The 24,805-nt window shown below is 37.5% G+C and overlaps 1 protein-coding gene across 1 annotated transcript in view; it reads right to left on the reverse strand.

Moving 5' to 3' along the window:
- SCAPER (S-phase cyclin A associated protein in the ER) overlaps positions 1 to 24,805 on the reverse strand; it is a 159,477-nt gene that overhangs the window by 43,817 nt on the left and 90,855 nt on the right. The window contains exons 24-25 of the mRNA XM_086620331.1: positions 12,036 to 12,151; positions 3,632 to 3,755 (exon numbers count right to left, since the gene is read on the reverse strand). Of these exons, the coding sequence (XP_086476457.1) occupies positions 3,632 to 3,755; positions 12,036 to 12,151 (240 nt within the window). The remainder of the gene's footprint in view (positions 1 to 3,631; positions 3,756 to 12,035; positions 12,152 to 24,805) is intronic.

Raw genomic sequence — 24,805 nt, forward strand, 5'->3', positions numbered from 1 at the left:
GTTGCAGTACAGAAGATTCAAAAACTGGCCACAAATGGTTAAGAAACTAGCAACTCCGATAGGATGTATACTGTCATTCTGAAGCACCCAAATTAAACGGCAGCACGTTCCAGTGAAGAAATGGGGGAGAAAAATTACTTCACTGTGACTAGATAGCCAGATTACCTTAAACCCAATCAAAGGATTGTACTTCATGAGTAAAATTTCACACGCCACTTACCTACAAAGCAGTCCAGATTTAAGTGTATTTTGGAGCAGAAAACTGTAACGAGCAACTCACTTCTGATCTCTACCTCTGTTTGATCTCTATTTACATTGCAATGTTCATTTCACATATTTTTATGTTCACTAATGATGTTTTATTTAGAATTTTCAGATATCATGCACTTAAAAATTGCCTTAAAAAAAGAAATCATAGCGATCCAATTTGAAATTTTCAGAACTTCAATCAGAGCAACCGACTCTGGTTGGACAGGCTGGCAAGAGTTTTTTTTTCTTTTCAGTTCTCAAATCAAGCCTATACGTTACATGTTTACATAAAATTATCTACTTAAAGGAATAAAAATGATCTGATTCTAGCCTTTAGCAATTAGCCTTAAACAGAAAGAAAAACAGTCTAAAAATTTTATTGCATGAGTAGGATATGAGCAACAATGCACATGAACAAATGAAGCGCACAGCGGTGACTATCTCAAGCTAGTCATCTGCAATTCCATGCAGTATGCGATTCAAAAACGAAGCAAGAAAAATTCATGTAATTTTACGTATTTATGTGAACAAAGAAATATAACAACAGAAGTGTCTCAATTTCTAATTCTTACTGAGTACTGATCTGCATTACACTTTAACTGGTAACAGCAGGTATGCTATGATGGGAAAGATCTGAATGAACGAACAAAACCTTCTAAGAATTTTGACTGGACAAGGTGATCTTGTCCAGTTTGTGATTCTCAAAAGCTTTTGGAAATTTCCCTTTGATCTACCTGACCTGTTGTGCTTTTCTTAGTGTGAAACCATAAAATGATAGATAGCCAACCCACCCCCAAAACGCACCCCCAATCTATTTACTAAATAGTTCTTTACAAATGCAGGTACTGATATGTACGGTTTATACATATGGCTTTTTCAGATACCTTCATGGAAAAGTTCAAGACAGCTGTCACTTGACTAGAAAGAAAACCCCACAATAATAAACTATCCTTACATGCTTACAGCTCCATGTAATTATTTCTCTCAGTGTGAAACCTTCCAAAATATACAATTAGAAAAGTTCTCATTATTTTGCAACTGTCTTCGAGATACAGTAGACAAAGAAGAGCAGAGAGAGCAGTCTGTAGATAAACAAAGTTACATCTCGAGCAGAAGACTTACAAGAATGTAGGTGGGAAGGTTGATCCATTAACCACTGAAATCAGGAAACACACTACTACTGACCTCAGCAGACACTGACTTAGGCATTACCTGAGCTAAGGAGGCTAAGGAAGGTAAAACGGTAAGTAGAGTCTGCAGAAGGTTTCCTACCAGTCTCTTTAGGTATGAGATAAAGGCAGGTCTAAACAGGACACTTTCAACAACTAACTCAGGCAGGCTGGATGATACAAAAAATTAAGAAACACAGTCCATTTGTAATTCTACCTTTGCCCGTTGGTACCCAAGTTTTCACTGCAAAAAAAAATATTTGTGGTTTTTTTTTTTATAATTGTTCAAGTAATATTTTGAGGAGAAAAATGTTATACCTGCGTAAAGAAAAGTGAGCATTTTGTCACTAATGAGAAGTGATTGCTTCAAATTCTATTCTTTAAAATGTAAAGCTCAGCTTTCGCAAAAGTGAAGCTGATATTGCATTTGACTGATGAGTAAAACCAAAACTAAAACCACATTAAAATGGCTGGAAATAAGGTTCATACTGGCTGTATTCAAGAACAAATTTAAAGGTTTCTCAAAACTAGATTCTTTTTGCTTCTGTATTCAGCAAATGTTGGCATACTTGTTTAACAAACTGTTAAAAACTTGCAAATATACGTTCTCATTTATTACTCCTGGTATTACTCGGAGTTTACTTTCCAGCAGTAAGTGGAAATACATGCAACACAGGCAAAGGCAGCATCATACAGTTCAGGAAACTAGGAATACTGGAGGCAGTTAAATTCCTTGGGGGGGTGTCTCTTAATATTTTGGTATTCAGAGCTTGATCCGATTTAAAAAAATGTTCTCCATTTATCTGTTTCTTTTTTTTGTAAAAAAGAAGAATTCCAACTTGATCTGATTTATTATATTTTCAAGAGAGAAAAACGAGGGTTAGAAAAGCAGCACTGTATTTTTATTTTTTTTTTTTTACTTGAATACGTACTTCATGGAACTACAAAGATATCCTAGTTTAAGGGCCAGTTTTGCCTGCAGAGAACATAAGAGACTTTATGCAAAAGAAAGAAAAGTCCACTGTGGATCATGGGAAACATTAAGCTTTAATTTCAGTTTGCTGCGATTCAAGGGTAGTATTTGGCAACAGACTGAACACAGCTCTAAGCGTAGCAAATTTTTCTTATGCAGTATGATCTCTAGGTGGACAACATTTCCTGAGAAATAGGGAAATAGGGACAACATTTCCCTCTGTATTTCTTCGGGAAAAGCGCAGGCCGTTTGCGCAGCGCTACAGTGAGAAAAGGGAAGGTGTTTGGCATCAGAATGAATCTTGTCACTTGTGAAGTGCTGAAGGATTTCATCTCTTGTGTAATTAATTACCCACGGAGCCTGTGCTCTGGCTCTCTGCAGAGAGCTCGCAGGGTTGTGACTGGCCCAGCACAATACACGCACCTTTCACTAAGTATATTTGAAATCTAATACCTGGAATCCTCTTGGAAAGATCTGGTGAAGAATGAACTGCTGGCAGCTACTTAAGAGGAGAACGCACAGGTTGCATTCAGGTTTTCTTTGTGTCAAGGACCTTCGGACTGTCTTTTTAAAGTGTTCATCAACAGTCCTAAGGCTTGTTGATTCTAACAGCGCCATTTAAATTATTTAAAATATGTACATAACTTTTCAATTAACAAACTGCTTGGCTCATGAAAATACATACACACAATTTATAAGTAGAAAACCAAGACTAAATATCTTATGATGAGCAGGTCACTATGAATTAGAAATGAGTTTTCAAATAAAATATTTAATGACATTTCAAATTAAATGAAACATTAGAAAATTAAAACTTTCAGAGTTAAAGAGTCCTGCTATTTAAGCACTTCAGCAAATCAAACTACAGCAACATATTGACCTGACGTATAGTCCCAATATTGAAACACATAAGAACCAAACACACATGGACAACGCATCTTATTCTATACTTTAAATATTACTGTAGGGTGAATTAGAGAAGAAAACATCAGAAAACGTTAAAGACAGAACACTGTGCACTCACTCGAGTTCCTGGTATGCTTTTGCAGAATTTATTAGCAGAAGGAAACAAGCATATCAGTTCATATAGAAATATAGTAAATACAGTTACCAAATACATACAAAAGAATCTCTTAAGCCTTTATTCTCATGTATCTCCTGGTGTTCTTATACTCTAAATAACCTAATATGATTGTGAAGCACACAAAAATTTCTACATTAAAATAAGTATTTTACGTACCGTAAATTGGTGTATCAACAGGTCCATCAGAAAAGTGATCTTATTACTAAAAAGAACATAGGTGCAGTTTTCTGTGCAATTACTGCAGGTGAGGCTGTAAGCATTTATTGTATTGCACAGAGACCTAAAAAATCAGAAGGAAAGAAAATAAGATTGTTACTTTTTTCTTCAGTAAGTTAAAAGCAAATAAATGGAAGCACATCACAAAACAACCTTTCAGCAATCCACATTTGTTTCTTAAACTTGAGATTCCAAACAGAATAAAAACGTACATGAAATAGTAACTTCAAAACAGTAAAGTCATACTTATCAAAAGTCATGTACTGTGTGGCTACTGGATTCTTCCATATTCAAAATTCAGTTTACAGCTAAATAACATTCATTGTAATATGTAATTTTGAAACATCTGAGCTTTCCTTGTGATATGTGATACTAAAGGTATTTTCCTAAGTGTAACTATGCACATACGTGCATTCTCAGTAAATGTAAACATACATTCTTAGTAAAAACCTAATACGAATTATGAGCGTACTAGGAAGGCATAACAAAACTTACAGAGTTTTATCAGCTAATTTCAAAATTTAGATACATAATATTTTTTTCTCGTGGCTTACAGTTCTATTATACAAGCAATTTGGGTATAAAGTTCCTTTTCTAGCACAATCTTCAAGAAAAAAAGACCTGTATGAAGCAATTCACAGTGTATCGGGACCAGCTTTATTTAGAGAGAGGTTATCGTGCAGCGCCTGTGAACTAATGCAAGGAATGGAGAGGATTGAGTAATTTGTACTGAGCAAGCAAAACTGAGCGGGTGAAATTCCTGTCCAAAAACTTCTGCTAATGTATGGTGAACCACTACTGAAGAGAGTCTTTAAGTGTTAGTGCGTAACTACAATAGCACCAATTGACCTACACCTATGGCTGGTGGGAAGAGGTAAGACGTTTGCAATGGTAACAAGAGAAAACCATAAACACAAGAGCCACAGAAAGCTCCAGATGTACAAAACATGCCCCATTATTCTTTGCATCATGTGCAGTAATTTGCATCTGCTCCAATTACAGCGTTCTTCTCAAAACAGGACTTGCAGGGAAGCTGGGACCAATCCTATAGAATATACTCACAGAGAAGATAAATCTGACCATGGATAACACTATTCCAGAATAAACACAAAATGCATTTCTTGAACTTTGCTTACCACAAAAGCTATCACTGTTACTACACAAATATGCACACACACAACACAAATGCATCATCAATATATACAATAATAAATAAAGATGGCTAGAAGTTCAAGTTGTTTGTCTAAAGTAAACCAACAGGAAAAGATTTTTTACTTTGTTGGGTTTTAACGTGAAAAAATGTGACTAAGTTTAAATAAGCTCCATGGAAGAAAATAAATTGTGAACTCTGCCAAAAGGGCATACGAAAGTGGGACTGCAACAAACAACACGTTATCGTACAAAAACCATCAAAGCTGGTATTTAACATAACAAGCTGCAGACTAATTTGACATAAGGAGAGAGTTGAGTTTTATGCTTTATTTTTCTCCTAAAATATTTTTGAAACAACAAAGTTATTTACACGATAAGGAAGGCTGCTTTACTGATTGCTGTGTTCAGTGCTGTGGCAGCTGGTTACTTAGCACGGCTCCCCAGAGCTGAAATGGAAGCATCGTATAGACATACATTGTATTTCTCCAGCCAAGAAAAGCTAGAAATGCTCAGAAAATTTAGAGTAAATTTTTTTTTTTTTTCATTTGTATTTCTGGATTGCCTTTTCTTCGGCTGGAGAAACAATTTTGAATTTAAAACAGAAGCGTTACCTTGCTTGGCTTGATCTGTAAAAACATAAAGAACATTTATACCTTCCCTTTGTTAATATTCTGAGTATCATCATATTACCAGCTGCATTAAATTTACTGTACTGGTAATTAATTTTACTCTACTGCCTAATTAAATCAGTTTCAATCTGCAGTTTGCATAATACAAAAACAATATTAAATCATTACTTATTGATCAAAGGCAGGTTAATTTTCACCTATTTCACCCAATTTTTACCCTACAAGGATAACACCTATACAAAATTCACGTAGCATGCTTCACGTGCGTTTTTAAAAATCTGCCTTGCAGAAGGATTCTCTGTTCCTATCTTGACTATATCAAGGTATTTATTCCACTTTCCTCAGTGATGCTGAAATAATTTTCATTAAGCAACTACTTTTACTTTTCATGGAAGATTACTCCCCTGTGTAGGTGTGTTTACAAGGGGAGAGAGAGATGAAATTATATTGGCAGTTTCTATTTTCAGTTGAGTAGAGGCTTTAAATCAGTATCTCATTTTATCAGCTGTTCTAAAATAAAGATTAATTCTATTTAAATATAATCATTAAAATCTACCCACAGTGTCAAATGTGACAGGCTATGTGGCAGGTTAACTTACAATTTTATCAGCATTTCAGAGTTTCAGAGGTGATTTACTTAATTCACTGCAACAATGTTTTTTGATACATGGGATTCCTAAGAGGATCATTCATTTTACATTTGAAAACACAAAGACTTCCCACTTTACACACAGAACAAACTCCGCTGTAATAATGCATTATGTTTTTGTACTTCCCAACTGAATCTCCTGTCAGAAAAAGTCCTTCCATTTTCAGAGACTCAAATAATGCATTTGAAAAGGTAGTGTAAGCAAATGGATGTCAAATTAATTTTTCACAAGAATAAAGAGGGTTCCTTTAATTGATAACATAAGCTTGCTAACAACACATTCTAATCACGGCACACTCTGAACTATGATTCAGTTCCACAATTTTTTTTTAATGCAAAATTGGAAGTGTCAGCACAGAAGCCGTCCCCAGGTGGTTTGCAGTGTTAAATGGCAGATTAGAGACAGCACGACTAATTTCTTTACTTTAATCTTATTAAGGGAACAACAGCTGTCAACTGTCACCATTTCTGCACAAGGCCTCCGAGACAAGCGCAGGGCTGCGAATGTCAAGCCAGAACTTTATTTAACCACCACTTAAACTCTCTGGGATGAAAAACTCTATCCATTTCTTACTGTTTTTTCCCGACGGCTGGAAGCTCTGACTGCTCTTAATCCCAAAACTTTTATCTCAAGAGATATCAAAATCAGCTGAAACAGTAAAGCACGAGCCTCACATAAAGCAGCTGTTTATCAACAACTGATGTTGCTCCAAACTTTGTATCACACCCGCAAATCAGCTTTAAAGCTGTGTTAGACAGCGTGTATACTCAGACCGCGTAGTAAGCCCACCCTCTGATGTAAGGCTTTCCTCTAGAGTAAATCCAATTATGAAAACACTCACAGCACACAAACTTTGATCCGAAAAAGAAATCTGTCTTTAAACTAGACAAAAATACGCATCTGTATGTTATATTTATTTTACATGAGTACAAAGAAGTAGGAAGAGGATTCATTTTAATCAACGTTTTCCAGCTAGATCTCAACAGTTTATATGTATGTATGTGATTTTATTTCATGCTAGCACATCCTCACTTTCTTCAATTTGGCTGCTATAAACAAGTTGACAAACTGTAACTTTTAGTGGAAATGCTGAGGCAGCAACAGTATCCAGCCATGAAAAACTAACCCACCATAGTGCACCAGGATACGTAGGCGAGAACTCACAGCTTTTGCTTTATGAAAATCAGGGCATCTTCAACATATAATAATTGACCACTTTCAGGTGTAACACTTTTTCACATTACTTTCAACTTCAGAAGATTATACATGAATATACTTCGATTATCAGCAAAGAAAATAACCCCAAAAGCTCAATTTGGCAGTGAAATAACACAAAACTAAACATAATCAAATTTAGGATGTGTTAATTCAGTAGTGAACTGTTCATTTTTAACCAGTTTGAATATTATGCAGCACTCTGATAGAGAAAGTGACCAGTATTGGTATTTGAAAGATGAGTTGAGAAGAAGTGGGAGGTTAGCTATTACTGAAAAACACTGCACAGAATGGTTAAAGAACCATGGAATAAGGATTTAAATGAAATATAAATAAAAATTGATTTTTAAGGTAAAAATACCAATTTTAGCTCTTGAAGACTACACAGGCCTTTATACTTCACTCACAAGGCCTATAACACCATAAGGAACCCTCAAAGATTCATAATCAATTACTGCTTTGTATTTTACGTTACTTAAGGATGTTCAATTAAAAAAAAAAAAGTCTCCAGCTGAAGTCTCGTCAAAATTAATACAGAGAAGACAAAAACTCAACATCAATTCTCCTTCAAGACACTTCCAAAAACAGACTAGTTTCATTTTGAGATGTTACTGTACTTATGAATAAACTGTTGCACGACAAGTGACGATCAGACAATTAACTTACGCCAACGTTTACAGGCGTGACAGAATCTGAAAGTCTTGTGCAGAAATTCTTCTCCAGTTCCTAGCTTATCCATTGTTTCACTGTGAGATCTGACTTTCAATCCAAAAGTTTCCTAACTGTTCAGAGCTTCTTTCAACAATAAAACTTGTTCCTAAATTGGACGGGAGGGCAACACTGCTTTATTCTCAAGCTCTGAGATGGACAGCCAGAATACATCATGGAAAGAGACAGATGCTGTGGGTTTCAGATGCTGAACTTGCACAGTGGTCATTCTCTTTAGAGTACCTTTATGTCCTTGTACCAATTGCTAGTTTTCAACAAATGTTTCTCCAGAGGGAATAACCTTACAAGAAAGTAAGAAAGCTTTTTCTGCACTTTATGTAAAAAAAATTGTGAACAATTCTGTAGAACTGCGTAACAGTAACAGCGCAGCTTAAGAAACGTATGCTCATAACACTAAGTAAAAATCACAAAGAACAAGCTATACAACCAGTTCTCAGCTCAAAACAGTCTTACTGAAAAAAGTATTTTGCATCAATGTCATCCATAGTATTAGGCAGGCACTATTTTCTGCTTCTTACTTATATCATTATAGTTCAAGCTCTTTTACTCTGATAAGATTTGCTTTAAATAAACAATGCAAGAAACTGTATGAATAGAGAAGATACATTGTAATAAAATCGACTTTAATCATGTCTTAACTTGTAACAAAAGCCCATCCTCCTTTGTTCCTTACACAACTACTGCTGATTTCTATTTAAAATGCTGGTCACCCAAGGAACTCAGAGAATTTCACAAATGTTAATTAAACAAACCCTACAAACCTCATTTGTTAGCAGATTTGTTACAATTTTCAAGGCCAGTAACATGTCATGGCACACGGGGGCTAAATGTGATGCCTATAGCAAATACGCAGGGCAACACAGAGGATGGGACTCATCCTCTGGTCTTGATCTTAAGTCATTAAATTGTTTTGCTCTGCAGCTCCCATTTGCTTCTCAGTAGAAGCGTAAGCAAAATATCATGAGACTCTGAAGCCTCTCGAAATTCTGTTGAATATGTCTTATTTTGTGGAGAACTGAACACATTCAGGAAAATCACAAAATGCTACTTTAAGAAATAACACGTTTAGACACTAATTTGTATGTTAACACCGATAATAAACCTACTATAATCCATTGCTTTCTCCTTTCCTTTTTCAGTGATTTATTTGAAGGGGAGAAAAACTGCCCCAACACCAAATGTGTCATCTGTCTCATAAATGTCACATCTTTTTCACAGCATTTACCATCCTGCTGGTCTAACTACCAATCTGGACAGTAGTACAAAACAACAGGCATATTGTTAAATCTTTTGATAATAAAGCTTTATCTTGTAGACATGGGATTAAAGTTCTGAGCTGCACCATACTGCCAGGATTTTGGAGAAAGAGAGATGTAGATAATAGCCCATGTAATCTCCTCACCTACTTGTAAATAGCTTATCCTCATCACAAAACAACAGACAAATTCCCAGTTTAAGATGAGCACGAACGTTAAACATTGCAAGAGCACACAAACAACCTTAAGTACAGTAGTGTCCTTAGCAAAGCATGTTTGGCTAAGGGAAGACTGGAGGGTTATTAATGAAAGGTCTTAATTCAACTGCTTTGAACAGGGCTTTGCTTTGCCTCTAAGTAGAGAAAACTGCTGCTTCGCTACAGTCAAAGTTTAAGAAGTCAAGATGTAAATTATATAGAATAGAATCATTTAGGTTGGAAGAGACCTTGAAAATCATTGAGTCCAACTGTTAACACTGCCAAAATATTTGCACAAAGTAAAGAAAACTAATTTCAAACTCATTTCAAAAATTAAACAAGGAGAGATGTGATACAAATTGTCTTCATTCAAAGAACTAAATATATTCTATGATTACCCTTTGTTTTTGAAACTCTCTCAAACATTCTATATTTAAAGCAAGACATTTGAAGAATTTCTTTAAACAGTTTCAGTGAGACCGTAGGAATACACATTAACATTGTTTCTCTAAACCAGCCCCCTTTGCACATTTCAAACTGTTCACAGAAAGTCCCACCCTCCGGAAGCGTTACTTGCTCTGGAGAGCGAGTTGCAGGTTCTGCACAAAATAACTTCTCTGTCCAAAAGAAGACCACAGAAGGAACGACAGAGGAGGCTCTGCATCACACGCAGCAACGTCAAGTCCACTGTGACACTTCCAGCAGACTCTAGACCAGTGCAAGCTCCGCTCAAGCAGTGAGACTCTTAGAGAAAGAAAACTGCAAGAGCAGTTCGCCTTAGAAAGCAAGATTCTGTGCTCAGTTACGTGCCCCCTGATGTGGAACTTCCCAAGGACAACACTTCCAGATGCCTATAACCCGGAGGCTGCGATTTGCTGTGAAGCTGAACGAGACGCTGTATTTCCACAGTGGAGCAAGGTGCTTCAGTAGATTGTTCTGACGTACAGAGCTGTCAGAATAGTTTTGCATTAATCTCTTTTCTGCCTTGATGTTTCTTTTGGAAATACAGATGGTTGAAAACTTGTGTTAATAAAACAACGTTTAAAGAATTTTTGAAAGGTTTAAACAAATCTCTAAATAATTCAGTCCTGAATAGGCTCAGGAAGCTGAGAAACCAGTTATACTGGTGTGAAATAGGTATGAGATAGACAGTAACTGCCATAGAGAGGAGAACTTCTGATAAATCTCCTTGGATATTTTGTCTGTTACACAAGCGTAGCTGACATAGGGCTTTATTTACCGGCACACCAGTTCCTTTGAGAACTAATACATCCTCATACTGCCTAAAAAACTTTAAACAAAATGTTTTCAGTAATGTAAACACAATATTCTCAAACCTTCTCAACCAAGGTTGCTAAAGTGAGACTTGTCCTAAAATGAAACAATAAAAATCGACGGTGTATAGAAGATGCACATTCTAAGGATATAAAGATAAACTTCAGCTAAGCTTTATGTGGCCACTCAGTGCAGCCCTTTCCTTTGCAAAGTTTATCCCACATTGATGAGGGTAACTCAAAATTAGAGCCTCTGCAAATTGACAAGTCCAAAGGCTGCTGCTGAGCTGCTCACCACAGGACCAACTCATGATTGCTCATCAGCGGAGCTGGCTGGACTTGCAGCAAGTGCATTCTGCATGACTTAGTGAGAAGGCGAGAATTTTATTCTCTTTGAAGAGCAAAGTCCAGATATTAAAAGCACGTTCTTTCCTCGGTGTTCTTTCCTAGTACTTCACACCTGTCCCATAACATATTAATGGGCAGTTTTTATCCAAGATCTCACAATGCAGTGCTTAAATTCCAATTATTCCAGTATTAAAATACATCTTCAAACAAATGATGTCAATGGTACACAACAGAACATCCTGGGCCTGGTTCCTCTTGTACTCAAACCATACCCAGCTCTGCTCTGGAAGCACATATGGGCCTTTGAACGGATAAAAATTACGGTTAGAGATTAGAGAAAAAAAGCATGCTTTTGAGTTACCGTTTTTTGCAGGCATCTTGTTTAGTCACCACCTTCTTTTTTTTTAGGGATTAGACATTTAAACCCTTCTGTTCTTACGTGCTATAAAGAGGAATTCTTCTAATCCACAAGAATTTTGATTTACCTGTTTGTAGAAGCCCTTTCAGCTAGCAGTATCTTACAACTGTTTCATTTTAAAAGCAGTCAGACTCCAGTGAATTACAACCCTTTAAAAAATTCCACTTCCCACTAGAGATCTTTACAGACAAGCTTCAAAAGACACGTACCTCCTCTTCTCTTTAATACAGTTTTCTCTTTTCTCATTTTGTACAATTGGGGGTGTCACTGTTCAAATGTATTACAGCTAGAAATAAAATCACCAAGTTAGAAAATCAGAGGTTCAGAGGAAATGTCTTCCATGGCAGCGTCTGAGTACACACGATTTTTTTCTTTGAGGTTCAACACTGGACTATGAGAAGAAGCAGTGAAGCAGCAGCTGTGAAATAAATATTCTAGTGATTCTAAGTGGCAAATGAAGGACCCATTCTACTTACTTAAAAGGAACCCGTGAAACTGCATTCAGATTGGTGGGAGAAGTCAACGCTTGAAGAACATTTTCAAGAGCAGTCAGTCCTCCTGCAGCCCGAAATGCTATTTGGTCTGCGGTGTTCTAGATAAACACAAACACAAAACAGAGAGAACCAACAGAAATTAAAGAAATTCCTACATAAAAGATATGCCTGACAGACAATTCTTCTGAGTTTCATCAACGTAGAAAATCCTTAATACATATATCTATCATGCTGAACATCTTTGAAAAAGAGCATTTCATTGTCAGTGCACAAGGAAGAGTACTCTTGAGAGCAGGGACAGAAATTCTCAGGTCCTATTATTTTCAAAGATCATCTATACATACCCAATACTATATAGGTAACACAGTTGAACATCATATTTTCTGTAACAACACACTGTTATAGGGATTTTAATAAAGTTAGTCTTTATCTGTTGCTGTTATCTTTGTAGCTACACTTCATTACATCGTATATGATTTAAACAATACGGACAATATTTGGATTGGAACTTCCTCTTTTTCACAAACTTTTCCAAAAGGACATAACCTTCAGGCTTGTTCCCCAATTTTCACTGTATGCATAAAATCCCTTTTTATCCCTGATATTCATTATATGCATAAAACAGCTTAGGCAGCTCATTTCAAAACATGAGCATCATCGTGACCATTGATGACATCTGGTTACATACTTCAGAGAACGTGGACTCCGTAAGTCAAGTCACTGATGAGGAAGAAAGCCTGACAGAGTCACCAGTCAGATGTCTCATCTTACCCGTAATCTTAGGAAGACAGAAACGCTGCCTGACTGAGGCTGTTGAGAATACAAGTTGGTTAGCTTTTCTGTCTTCTCAAACTAATTGCTTAGAGTTTAAGAATCAGGTTAAAAATCGATGTGATTTTTGGTAGTGTTTTAGTTATGGGAAACTATAGAGGTAAAGTTGGAAATTGTCACCTAGATGATCAGTGTATTCTATCTCTTTAGCAACTCCAACTTATTATGCCCCTGGTCCTTTGTCTAATTCACTGCTTGCAGCTTATTCAAAATGTAGCAGAATAAATGAATATTTTTAGCTTTGAGGTATGACATTCACATCCAGCTTCTTTAGCATTCATTATGCTGTGTTGTTGGTTATAAATGGAAAGATTCAATTTAAACTAGTGCCTAGTGATTAAAACTTCTAGAGACTCTGGCAATAAAAACTTTCTTTGAGCAATTAGAAATATAATTGAGCAAGACATAATATGATTTGTGGAGGGTGTCCCTGCCCATGGCAGGGGGGTTGGAACTAGATGATCTTTGAGGTCCCTTCCAACCCAAACCATTCTATGATTCTATGATTTAAAAGAGAAACATTTTTCCCGCTGAGAATTAGACATTAATATGTAAACACAAAAGTATATATCTTACTTTTAAATCGTGCAACTTTCTCTTCATTAAGTTTCTTTCAAACAAACATGTCTATTTAAATGACTTGTTCCAAGCTCCAGAAAAACTGTTTAAACAGGCAAGTCAGATATTCAGAAATAAACGATTTTCCACAATTAGTATGCACTGCATGTAGATTTTTAGAGAGCCAAAAGGTTTACCTTCAGAGAAATAAGTAGCCTCAAGTGAATGGAAATCTGTGTGCCAACTCACCGAGCAGTTAAGATTACCAACCACTGATTTCCTACTGGCTAACTGATGAAGACTATTTCTAGCAGTCAACTTTAGTCCTGTTAGCCTGGCAGAGGGTGCCTTAACTGAAGAGCTACTTTTGAGTTTCACTCATATATTCCTCCTTTTCTTCCTCTCCCTCTCTTCCAAATTAGAAAAACCTGAAGCAACAACAAAAAAAGCCTCCACTTCCCTTGGTGATCGACGTACACACATAGCCAGTGTAGACAAACGTGCACGAGGATTTCTGCACGTGACTGGCACGCTGGCATCACAACACACAAACGAGAAAGGCATTTCTGTGACGCTGCTGATTTATTTGCTACAGCGTATTTGTTAACTACAGCTTTAAACGTGCCAAGCACTTCCCATTTCTCACTTTCCCTATTTCTCATGGGAGATTATGCCACAACCTATTAGCTCTTGTGGCAAAGAAGTTTCTCCTGTCATTTAGACCAAATATGCCCTTTCTCTATTTCATCCCATTGCTTTCAGTTATATCCCTTTTTATTGCACTCATTTTGTTTCTCCCCTTAGTAACAACTCCATTCTTGAAATCATGCACTGCTCCATTTTCCTACTTGGGCTTGCTTCTTAACTCTATATATTCACTGATGCTAAACCAATCCTTTTATTTTTTTTCTTGCAAACTTTTCTTACTTGTGATTTTTTTCCAGAACTCGTTCTTTTCTCAATAAATGTCTAGTAATGAAGTGTCTAGATATGAACTTTTTCCACCTCCCAAATCAGTCACCAGAGCCACACTGAGAGAAGCTACAATATCTCCTTATTCTGTGAGGAGAAACTCGTGTATCTATCTATCTATCTATCTATCTTTTGAAGCAGTTTGATTTCCTACATGCTCTCCTTCCACTTCCATCTGAAGCATCATTTCTCTTCAGCATCACTTCTTTTACGGATTGGCTTTTTTCAGAGTGCCTGTTTCACTTTTGTCTAACGCTTGGCTAAAGTACAAGCATACTTCGCAAAACACAAATTCATATTTTAAAGAATTTCCTTTATTACTACAGTTTTCTATCAAGCAGAAGCAAGTTTCTAATTTCTCTCCATTTTATATGGTTTAGCTTTATGTCTTATTATTTTGCTTTCTAGCTTACTCATAAAAATGAATCAGCGTTTTGATGCTTACCCATCAGGGAAAAAATTCCCTAACTCCATGCATGGAAGAGCAAGGGGAGAGACCTTAAATAAAAGGAAGAAACAAACCAGCAGTAAAGTTGGAAAAGATACATGAGCACAGTATTTGCTCACTGTGCTTACAAAGGTCTATAAAACTGCTACTTATAGGAATACACTACTTTTGGCATGATATTTAATATATTTATCTCCAAGAATTCTTTCAAGATGGAGAACTCAAGAGCTTTTAACCCATTCACTGAAAGGCAATGTTGATTACCAAAGAAGCTGCCGGTATACAGTGCCTGGGAACGACCTTGGTCACCACACCAGTGTCCTACTATCAAGAATCCCAGGTTCAGGCACAGCTCCTTGAGCTTGGCCTTGGGTCAGCGGAGGTCATGGGAACTGAAGGGAAAACGTGCCCTACCCACAAAGGAGCAAAAGAGTCACTTGAATATTGCATTACTGGCATTTCAGAGTGAATACTGTGTGACTGTGGTACCGGAGGAAACAGTGAAAAACAGGCAATTCCCTCAGCTGTCCACAATACGACACCTCTTATTGATGAGCTGTCTATAAAGAACAAACAGTATTAAATCTCCCCAATGTTGAAAAATATTGTCACTCTATCTTTGAAGTACAGCAGCCAAATAACACCAAATTATTTTAGAATATGTCTGAATTAATTCCTACTTGAGGAGATTTTCAAATTTTGAATACTTATATATTCATCTAAGGAAATCTTTCTTAAAGCATAAACATATGGGGGCAGGCTATCTTATCCAACTTGTCTTTCTTTCAAAACAATCAACCTATATCCTTCAAAATATGATCTAAACTCAGTTAACGTATATTAACACATATATTAACACATATTAGAAATTCAAAAGAAGTAGATGAGGCACGTAAGTTATTCAAAGCCTTGCTTCTTATTTGAATTGGTCCCCACTTAAATCTGCGTCAGAATGAAAGTCCCATGCAGGTAACTGACTTTCACTCTGGCAGCACCCAAGTTACTGAGTAGATCAGGCACCACGTGAGCATGAAAAGTGACAGATCTTGTAGGGAGTAGATCTTAAACCCCTATTTGGAAAGACTATAATTCAGCATGGCATGTTCTTGCTGCTTGGAAGAATCGTCCAGATGTCTAACTTGGTCTCCCAAATTACTTAGCTAGATGTATATGAAACCCATTTCATAATTTCATTATATTTTCAGAAATTCACAACTACTTCAAAAGACATTTTTAAACAATTTGATTTCTAAGTACAAAAGGATCTCAAAGCTCTGAAGTTACCCGGTCACACAGGAGAGCAGAGACAAGTGAACACGTAGGCAAAAATGATTATTACTGTCACCTATGTGTTTCTCAACAGAGAGAGGAGGTGGCACAAAAACCTTGGGGATGCCACCTAGATGTGTCTTAACCATTACAAAAACAATAACAGAGACACTGTCTTCGGAACAACAGATTTAACACTCGAAACAAATACAAGAAAAAAACCTCTTGTTTTCTTTCTCAGTGATACAGACTTGTGAGGAAGAAACACAGTGGTCTGGTTTGCAGGGGAGGAAAGCCAACACAGCTGATGTGATATTAGGCATGTATTCTTAATCTCTGGATCATTATAAACATGTCATTTAGAGCACACAGCAACTAATTTCAGCAGAACAGTGCCAGAATCAAGTAACTTCAGCAGACAGCGTGTGTACACTAATGCATATGTGGCAAAGTAAACAGAAACAACAATAAATTAAATCATGTAACCATTTTATGGATCAATTATGAATTAAGCATTTTAAGAAACTTAAAATTAATCCTTTAAAAAAAAAATAAAATCATGACAATCAAGAAAGCTCCCTCACACTGGGCTAGTGTGGCTGACTTATTTACCTACCTGTTCCAACACCTTAATGGATTTGAATTTCCCTTCTCTCCTCTCCTGTGGCTTGAGTGACAACTGACTAATAGGATTACAGGCTCTGTTCCAATAATACAGCTCAGCTACACGCCAGCAAAAAATGACAGCCTAAACCTGAATTACATTGCCTGGGAATCCATCCAATTATTAACTAAAGTAACTGTTATTACCTAACCTAATCAAAGGAGAAGCAGCTGTTAATCTTTGGTGGCCTGCAGTATAGCAGCGGTCAGACTGGATGAACTGTCTTTGTACTTGACTCCTCTACAGACAATAATTATGTCCTTTGTGATCAAGAAGGAAGGGCTTCCTAACCTTTCCGACAGCGGCAGCAGATGGGGAACAACTGTTTGTGCGTTCATTAACAAGATAGGGTGGATTTTATCAGGGTTTGGCATCTGTGGCACCTTCAGAAGCACAACCTACCCGATGGTACAAGCATGTCTGGCAAATTCAAAAATTAGCAGACTAAACAGAAAGTTCAAAATTATGTTTTCATGCCATTATCTGAGGTTTGGTGCAGAAGAATGCACACAGCCAAGAAACAGTCATTTACACATATGCCTCATCATACCTAACATGGTTCGCAAAGAAATACACGAAAAGGCCAACTGACCTGTCCTGTTCATTTGCTCGATTTTGTTCAACTCATTAAAGTACTCAGATAATAAAAATGTATGCTTCTGAAATAAGCCAAATCAGGGGAAGAATCTCTGATTCACTTATACAAGTCAGTGGATAATACAAAGTAGCACAGAGTGAAATAAAGTGAGCATCAACTAGCAGCAGATTTTGGTTTCTGTGTAAAACATTCCAGGACAGAAGCAAGACCAACACTGCTGTCCTGTGCTGCCACTCCCCTTCACAAAGGACACTGGACAAACTGGAAGATTTCTAAAGCAGAAGACATAAGGTCAGAGAAACCTGCCTCATCATGAGACACTACAGAAGTAGTATAATTTAGTTTATGTTGGGGAAAGTAAAAATATGACAGGATCATAGTGCTGAAGTACCTGAGCGGGAGGGAGGAAGATTTCTGATGATGCACAGTAACAGCTAATATTTGGAAGCTGAAACTGGATGAGTTCAGGTAAGAATAAAATGATTTTTTTAATGCCAAGAGTAATTAATGATGAGCATAATATACTTAGGATATAGTCGACTCTCAATCATTTGAAGTTTTTAAATCAAACTTGATTATCTCCTAGAAAAATATGATCCTAGTTAAATCATAATTTATTAATTTGGTGCGAGACTTATTGGGTGAAATCCAATGTCCTGGACCAAAGTACTCACTTCCATACATTTCTCCTGTGAAAGTATTATTATTAACTAATAAGTAGAGCAGAATCAGAAATAACACAGAGCTTTAGCAGCTGAAATGATTTAATGTCAGCTTTACCACCTCTTTTCTAAGTAACTTTAGCACCTCACATTTTGACTATTTGAAATCTTTCTGAACTAACTTAAATACTCTGGTGTAAACCCTCCTTCTAAGACAAACCTCCACAATCAATATTTTGATATAGATTAAAAAAAGAGTATTTTTTTCCTTCATCAGCCAAAAGAATGCTTTCTGCTAGTCCTGCCTACTACATCTGAATAAGAAGCCGATCTGGGAAGTCTGTTTAACAGACCTCAGGAACTAAAACTGTTGAGAAGAAAATATTTCTGAATGAAACTCAAATACTTTGAAACCTTCTGACTTCTATTTCTGAAAGAACACACTGAACTTGTGCAACTCTTTTCTACGCTTGTTAAACTGCTCACTGAAGGAAGAAATAATAACTAATTAGTAAAATATAGTTGAAATCCATCTTAAGAATTTTCTTCTTTCCTTTTATCTAGTGTTTGAAGATTCTATCTAAAACGCCAGGGGCTAAGAAACACAGTTCAAAGCTGCCTTAGAAAAACAAACCAGACAACTGAATTCTGGGCTGGCTCCTCCTTTTTCCACCCCCTCTCCTCCTTTAAATAAATACACAAGTATATCTACATGCACATACAAAACCATAGAGACGTTCGTAATTGCAGAAAGTCTACACTCTTTGATTCCAGACATAAAACTTTACACAGTAAAAATCACTGTAGTGTACACAAAAACAGTATTTTCTATTAAAATAGACCATTTTGTTCCCTGTCATACTTCTCTCTAGTGAAATCAGTACTATAATACCCCATTCCATCCAAAAATCTCAGCTGGATTTTAAACATGAGTGACTTCACCCACAACAGAATTTCAAACACTGAACATCAATGGGAAACTAGTTTAGGATTAAAACATGAGCCAGAATTGGCTCAGCAGCCTTTGCACACCATTGGGGGGACGAATTCACTCACATTAAGGACATACCTATCCCATATTTGTATCAACTCCTGCCTCATGCATTGCTCACCCGCTAACGCACCCAAGCTCTGTAGGTAATGCTCTTCAAGGCCACACCACAGAAAGGTGGGCTTGAGAAACGCTCCTTCACACTCTATCCTGCAAAGAAAAGTGCTCATTCTGAAGCCTTAAAGACAAGGCATCGCCTTGGTTCCTGTGTTTACCCTCCATACAGACTGATCTCCACGGCTTCATCGAGGAGAGGATGCTTACCTAGGACCTCCCCAGCTGCTCAGATGGTAGGCAGGTAAATGGGCCTGATCTTGCAGAAGGCATTTCACCCCCTGCATGATGTTCAGTACTCGCACACTCCCGTGTAGAGCTCAGCCTCTAGCATCTAAGTCATCTGGATAACACCAGGTTTTTACTGGAATAGGTGAGGTATGCTCACTGCAACTTCACGTGTCTTGCACTTAGTATAGAGGAAGACAAACATCAAAGCACAACAAAAAGAAAGGGCGAAGAAGAAAGCAGCTGATACATCAAATGCAACAACAAAAATGAGGCTTACTTTATTTTCAAATTAAATTAAAAACGAAAAAAGAAGAGGCATTTACTATTATGGTCTCTGAAAGTACACTATTGACAAGCATCTTAAAATTAGTCCAGGGCTATGGACAACACCACTACTGAGAAACTGATTCTTAAGCCCATCTTGCAACACTAAATGTCACATGCTTATAAATTTAACTTCTGTCTATGCACATCATACACTTTATTCATTCTTCTGTTCCCAAACTTCTGCTCATATCGTAAGGTAACAGGATAGGGCTCCTTACTGAATTACTGTACATCTCCTTGAATAAGATGAACCTTATTCCAATGATCTCCTTCCAAGTTCTGCAGTGTCTTTTCAGTGCAACAGTAAAATCACAGCGGGGCACTCTATTAAACACTTCTGTTGACAAAGACAGGACCCTCACAATCCTGTTTGTGAAGTTTTGAGTGTCAGTAAAAGCCAAAAAGGAAAGACAGGTAACGGTAAACTAGTGAGCTCCACGATATCTGTTCAGCTGCTTTCACTCACGCTAAGTAGCATAATGGGAAACAGTCAATACTACTCGGAAAAATAAGAATGGTCTTTACAGATATTGTAAAAGACAGCACTGAGCATTGCAGCACTTGTGTTTATTAAAAATAAATGTTTAGTCTATTTATAAATAATAGGGCATCTAGTAAATGCACCATTAAAAGAGGAAAGCAAGGATAAAGGTTTAAGTCTAACACCAGGAACAACTGCTCCTAGATCTCCATAGATGGGCTCCATTAGCTATGGTCAATTAGACTTTTTTTCAAGAATCTCATAAGTAGAAGTTCTCAAACAAAGGTATAAAAAGCACCATTACAGGATCTTGTCCTGTTCTCGCTCAGCAGTTTATTGGACAAGAAATTGCCCAGCGAGGAAAGTTACAGATCTCTTGCAACACTGAGTCTTAAATTCCTATGGCTGACGTTTCGTTATGGAAAGCTCTCAGCCACGAGAAAGCAGCACTGATTTTAGCTGAATTTAAACTATGAAAACCAGCGCAATCAAGCAAAACCGAAGATATTAAAATTGTGACATAGAGAGAGGGAGCTACGGTTGTTTAAAGAGCTGTAGTGCCGTCAGGAGCACTCGAATCCTGAACACAGCTTTCAGGCGGATTGCCACCGGGCCTCTCTTCTAACCCCTTGGACTATTTGCCCATTACCCCCTCTACAGGACTGCAACAAAGGACTGCAGGGCAGGTTAATAACGAGGGCTGGTGAAGCACTGCAAGCATGAGAACAGACAACAAAGACACTGAGGGGTGATACGTTCTCAGGTCAGAAGTGAGAGTCTCAAATCAGATGTAGAATTTTAAGAATACTTTCAAGAAAACGTCCGTGTATATATCCCACGTGTGTATACATATACCATCAGGCTAAATGAAATAAAAACTTTAGTTGTTTAGAAAATTTAGAAATTTAGAAAATAATCATTACCACGATCTCTAAATGGGTATCTGCTAATTAGCAGAAACATGCCTGTAGGGCATTTTCTCATCATTGAGAGATCAGTGCCTGTCCTTCAACGACATTAAAACATATCTCTCACCCTGTAAATGCTTAGAGAAGAAACTTTGCATTCCTTGGAATGTATATACCCCCATTATATCCATTCGGATACGACATCTTAGTTCTAAACTGACACAGCAGGTAACAAGCCTGATGTGAGAGCAAAAGGCCAGACGTAGTACAGCCCAAGTGCACTGGAAGCTATCGACATTTAATGGCATCCCACGGAACACGAAATCAACCCAGCGTGTTTCAACCACACACATTGTGCGCAGTAAATTAACCTCTGAATAATCTTGCAATAAGTACACTGCAGAGCTTATCTGTGAACTGAACTTGCCTTTTAATACCATTTCCAGCAAACAAGTTAAAAAATAGTCTGTGGCTGACCCCTAGTAACAAGTTCCTATTTATACGTTCATCTTGAGAAAAAGGTTAATCCACAGATTATAGAAACTCCGGGCAAACGAATTATTGATGATATAAAGCTGCGTCGTCCGACTTGCAACACACAACACACGTCTGACCTATTGACTTCTTCCTGGCAGTGATGGGGAATGGCTGTTGGGTAGAAGGTGCTGTCCAAAGAGCTCCTCCTGAGTTTGCACCCAGGCTGCTCTTTGAACTCACAGCCACTGTGCTGTTACTGTCAAAGACACTGCCGTAGTTCATCAGATCAGGTCATGTTTCTACTACTAGTAGCAGTTTGGACCGGACATAATTAAGGTGGCAGATGGAGTACAATGCACCATACTGCAGGCTTTGAACACTGCTGAACCTTCTTCAAACTGTGTTTTACTGGCATTGTGCACCACTGGCACTCAGTGACAAACGTGTATGTATTAAAAATCCCTAATTTCCCAGTTAAAGAGTTTAAAGAAGTGAATTAATTTTGAATAGGGTTACTTACATCTCAGACTTTTCCACTGAATATATCTGCTTCATCAGTTCCTGAGTTCATGCTCTGAACTCAAGTTCTGTACTTATCCTAAGGACAGCTAAAGACTAGATTAACGCTTGCAACAAAAGAAGCATAAATACAGAATTCCCTATGTTATCTTCTGTCTTAGCAAAATTATTAGATTTTTGGTGGTAAAATACAGAGTTCCAAAGGCCTGAGTTCTAGTTTTCACTGGTAAGACACTTATTTTTAAGTTTTGCAATTCAACACACTTCATCAAGTTTGGATTTTCACTTTAAATCATTTTTAAACTGTTATAATTTGGCTTTACATTTGATTCAGGACTTCCCTTCATGTGACATCACTGTAGCTCTGGAACTGGCTACTGCAGGAGTATCCAAAGTTGAACAATTAATGGATAGATTAAAAAAGTGATCCATTCTTTGTATAGAAATACATCATATGTTTAGGTAAACTGAAGCTTAAAGTTAAAACATCAGATTATCTACCAAAAATAAGAGTAGCAACTACCTTCATAAAGAACAAAACCTCAAAACGCTGATGAAAGCACTGTTAAGATAGTGTTTGTTTAAGTTTTTAAACACTTTGTCCACAAAATGCCCGCTGCCCAATACAAAAGGCGGCTTTTTGGTGTAAACCAACACATCACGTATCAAAATCTTCAGATGTCTAAGAGCCAAGACACATACCACATAGGTAAGAGAAAGGCAGGAGGTCACAACACGATGGTACCAACGACTCCACAGGGTCCCGCTGCACCATCATGAGGGTGGAGGTGGAAAGGGCGCAGGGCTGACGAGGGCTCGGGGGCCTTTGCTGCGGTTTGCACCCACCGCCATGGGTTTGCCTTGCCAGCTGCTGCCAGAGGCCACTCCTGCCACCGCAGCCCAGCTGAACTGCTGCTCAAGCACTAGAGACCAGCCACCTTCATCTGCACTAAGATCAGTATAACATGGAGCTAGCACAAACAACAGTGGCTCATAAATATGCCTATTTAACTGTGGGCATGTGGCTACCTTTTTTTTTTTTTTCCTAAATGAATACTGGGCATGTGTGTAATCCTATTTTTTCCTACAGTCTGTACAATTGCGCATTTAAGTCCTGACAGGATACATACTGACTACTTATGTAAATATCCTAACGCACCAAAGCCAGGAGACACTCTGCTATAAGCAGCTCAGTAGGAAAAAAAGCTGTGCAATTTCTAAGCGTGTTGGCACGTGAAGCGCCACAGAATTGGCTGAACCTGATGCCAGAAAGACGAAGGCATGCCCCAACAGGAGTCTGCAAATTGAGCAGCACTGGGGCCTGCTTGTCCCATACAAAAACCAGCAGTATTTTGAAGCCTATTTTGAAAACAGCCATACCTAAACACAGAACTTTGAGAATTAACATGCAAATTAATTTATCAGGTAACACCTCTGCCCTTAGAAGGCATATGAGTATTAACCAAATTAAAATCTTACGTAAGCATTTTTCTTCTAAAAAGAAAGTTTGACTTCTGAATAGTCTTACAACTGCTAAGAATTCAAAGGACATGCTGTTGTTTCTGCCAGTAGTGTCCTCTAGTGGAGAAACGGCAGAGACGAAGTAAACAAGCAGCAGAAGTGGGTGCACCACAGAAATCGCTGTCAAGGAAAACAGCAACACCTCTCAACCACAAACGCCCCGGTGTAAGTTTGGCGTCTTGGCCAAGCTTTGCACTTCTCTAATACTGCTTAAACATACATGTTGAGTAACTTTTTAAAGCTTCAGTCAGACCGGGAAACGAATCAGTTGTGAGGCTATATACGGTTATATATGGTTGAGTGTGTTAAATAATATACAGGTAATCGGCCTCTGCGTTTATGCATGTATATACATAAGATCACAAAATACAGACAATGTGGCTATAATTTAGGCAAAGCCACTAGCCAACGACTTTGGTAAATTCACTAAAACAGCAATTTTCACCCTTTTTCATGTATAATGCTCTATGATGCTTCTAATGATTTATTAAGAGGGTGACAGATAAGCTGACATCGCCTGTCATTTCTTCTAGCCCTCAATGAAGCCATGTATCAGACTTTATGCTGGGTTTCTTCTAGTGGTGTAGATATTTTCCAGTGACATAAGCCAGCATAAAATACATTACCTACTTATGTCACTCTTGCTTAGCTTATGAATTCAAAGTTCCTTCAAAAGTTTGATATCAAACTACAGTATCTTGTCTAATACTCATTCAAAGCAAGGATTATGTGCAGCAATAATGCCACATTCAGTTCAAATATAATCAACAGTAAGTTAAGAAAAGCTTAAAGATACAATATTGCCTTTCAGATGGTCCAGAATTCTATTCTGAAAAATAAAACCCAGCCATCTATTCAATGTCTTTCAATTCTCTCTTTGATGGCTACACTACTCTGCTACACGAGAGACATGCAGCCAACTCAGTGCTTGAGCCAGCTTCACAAATTTTTCAGCATCAAAATTAAATGTGTAAGAGTTTGGGAATCACAATTCCCACTGTGTTCTTACATACACTTAACTAAAGAACAATACTGAGTATTTATAACAAAAAGTATTTGCTTCTAAAATCTATTTTGTCTGTGTATACATGTCATACATATTTATATACACATATACACACGGGGCAATTTTACATCTCTTATAGACTTTTGAAGAAACTTATGAACAGTCCAAAAGCTTA

This window comes from Tauraco erythrolophus, chromosome 14 (assembly GCF_009769465.1).
Source record: "Tauraco erythrolophus isolate bTauEry1 chromosome 14, bTauEry1.pri, whole genome shotgun sequence".
NCBI classification, from domain to species: Eukaryota; Metazoa; Chordata; class Aves; order Musophagiformes; family Musophagidae; genus Tauraco; species Tauraco erythrolophus.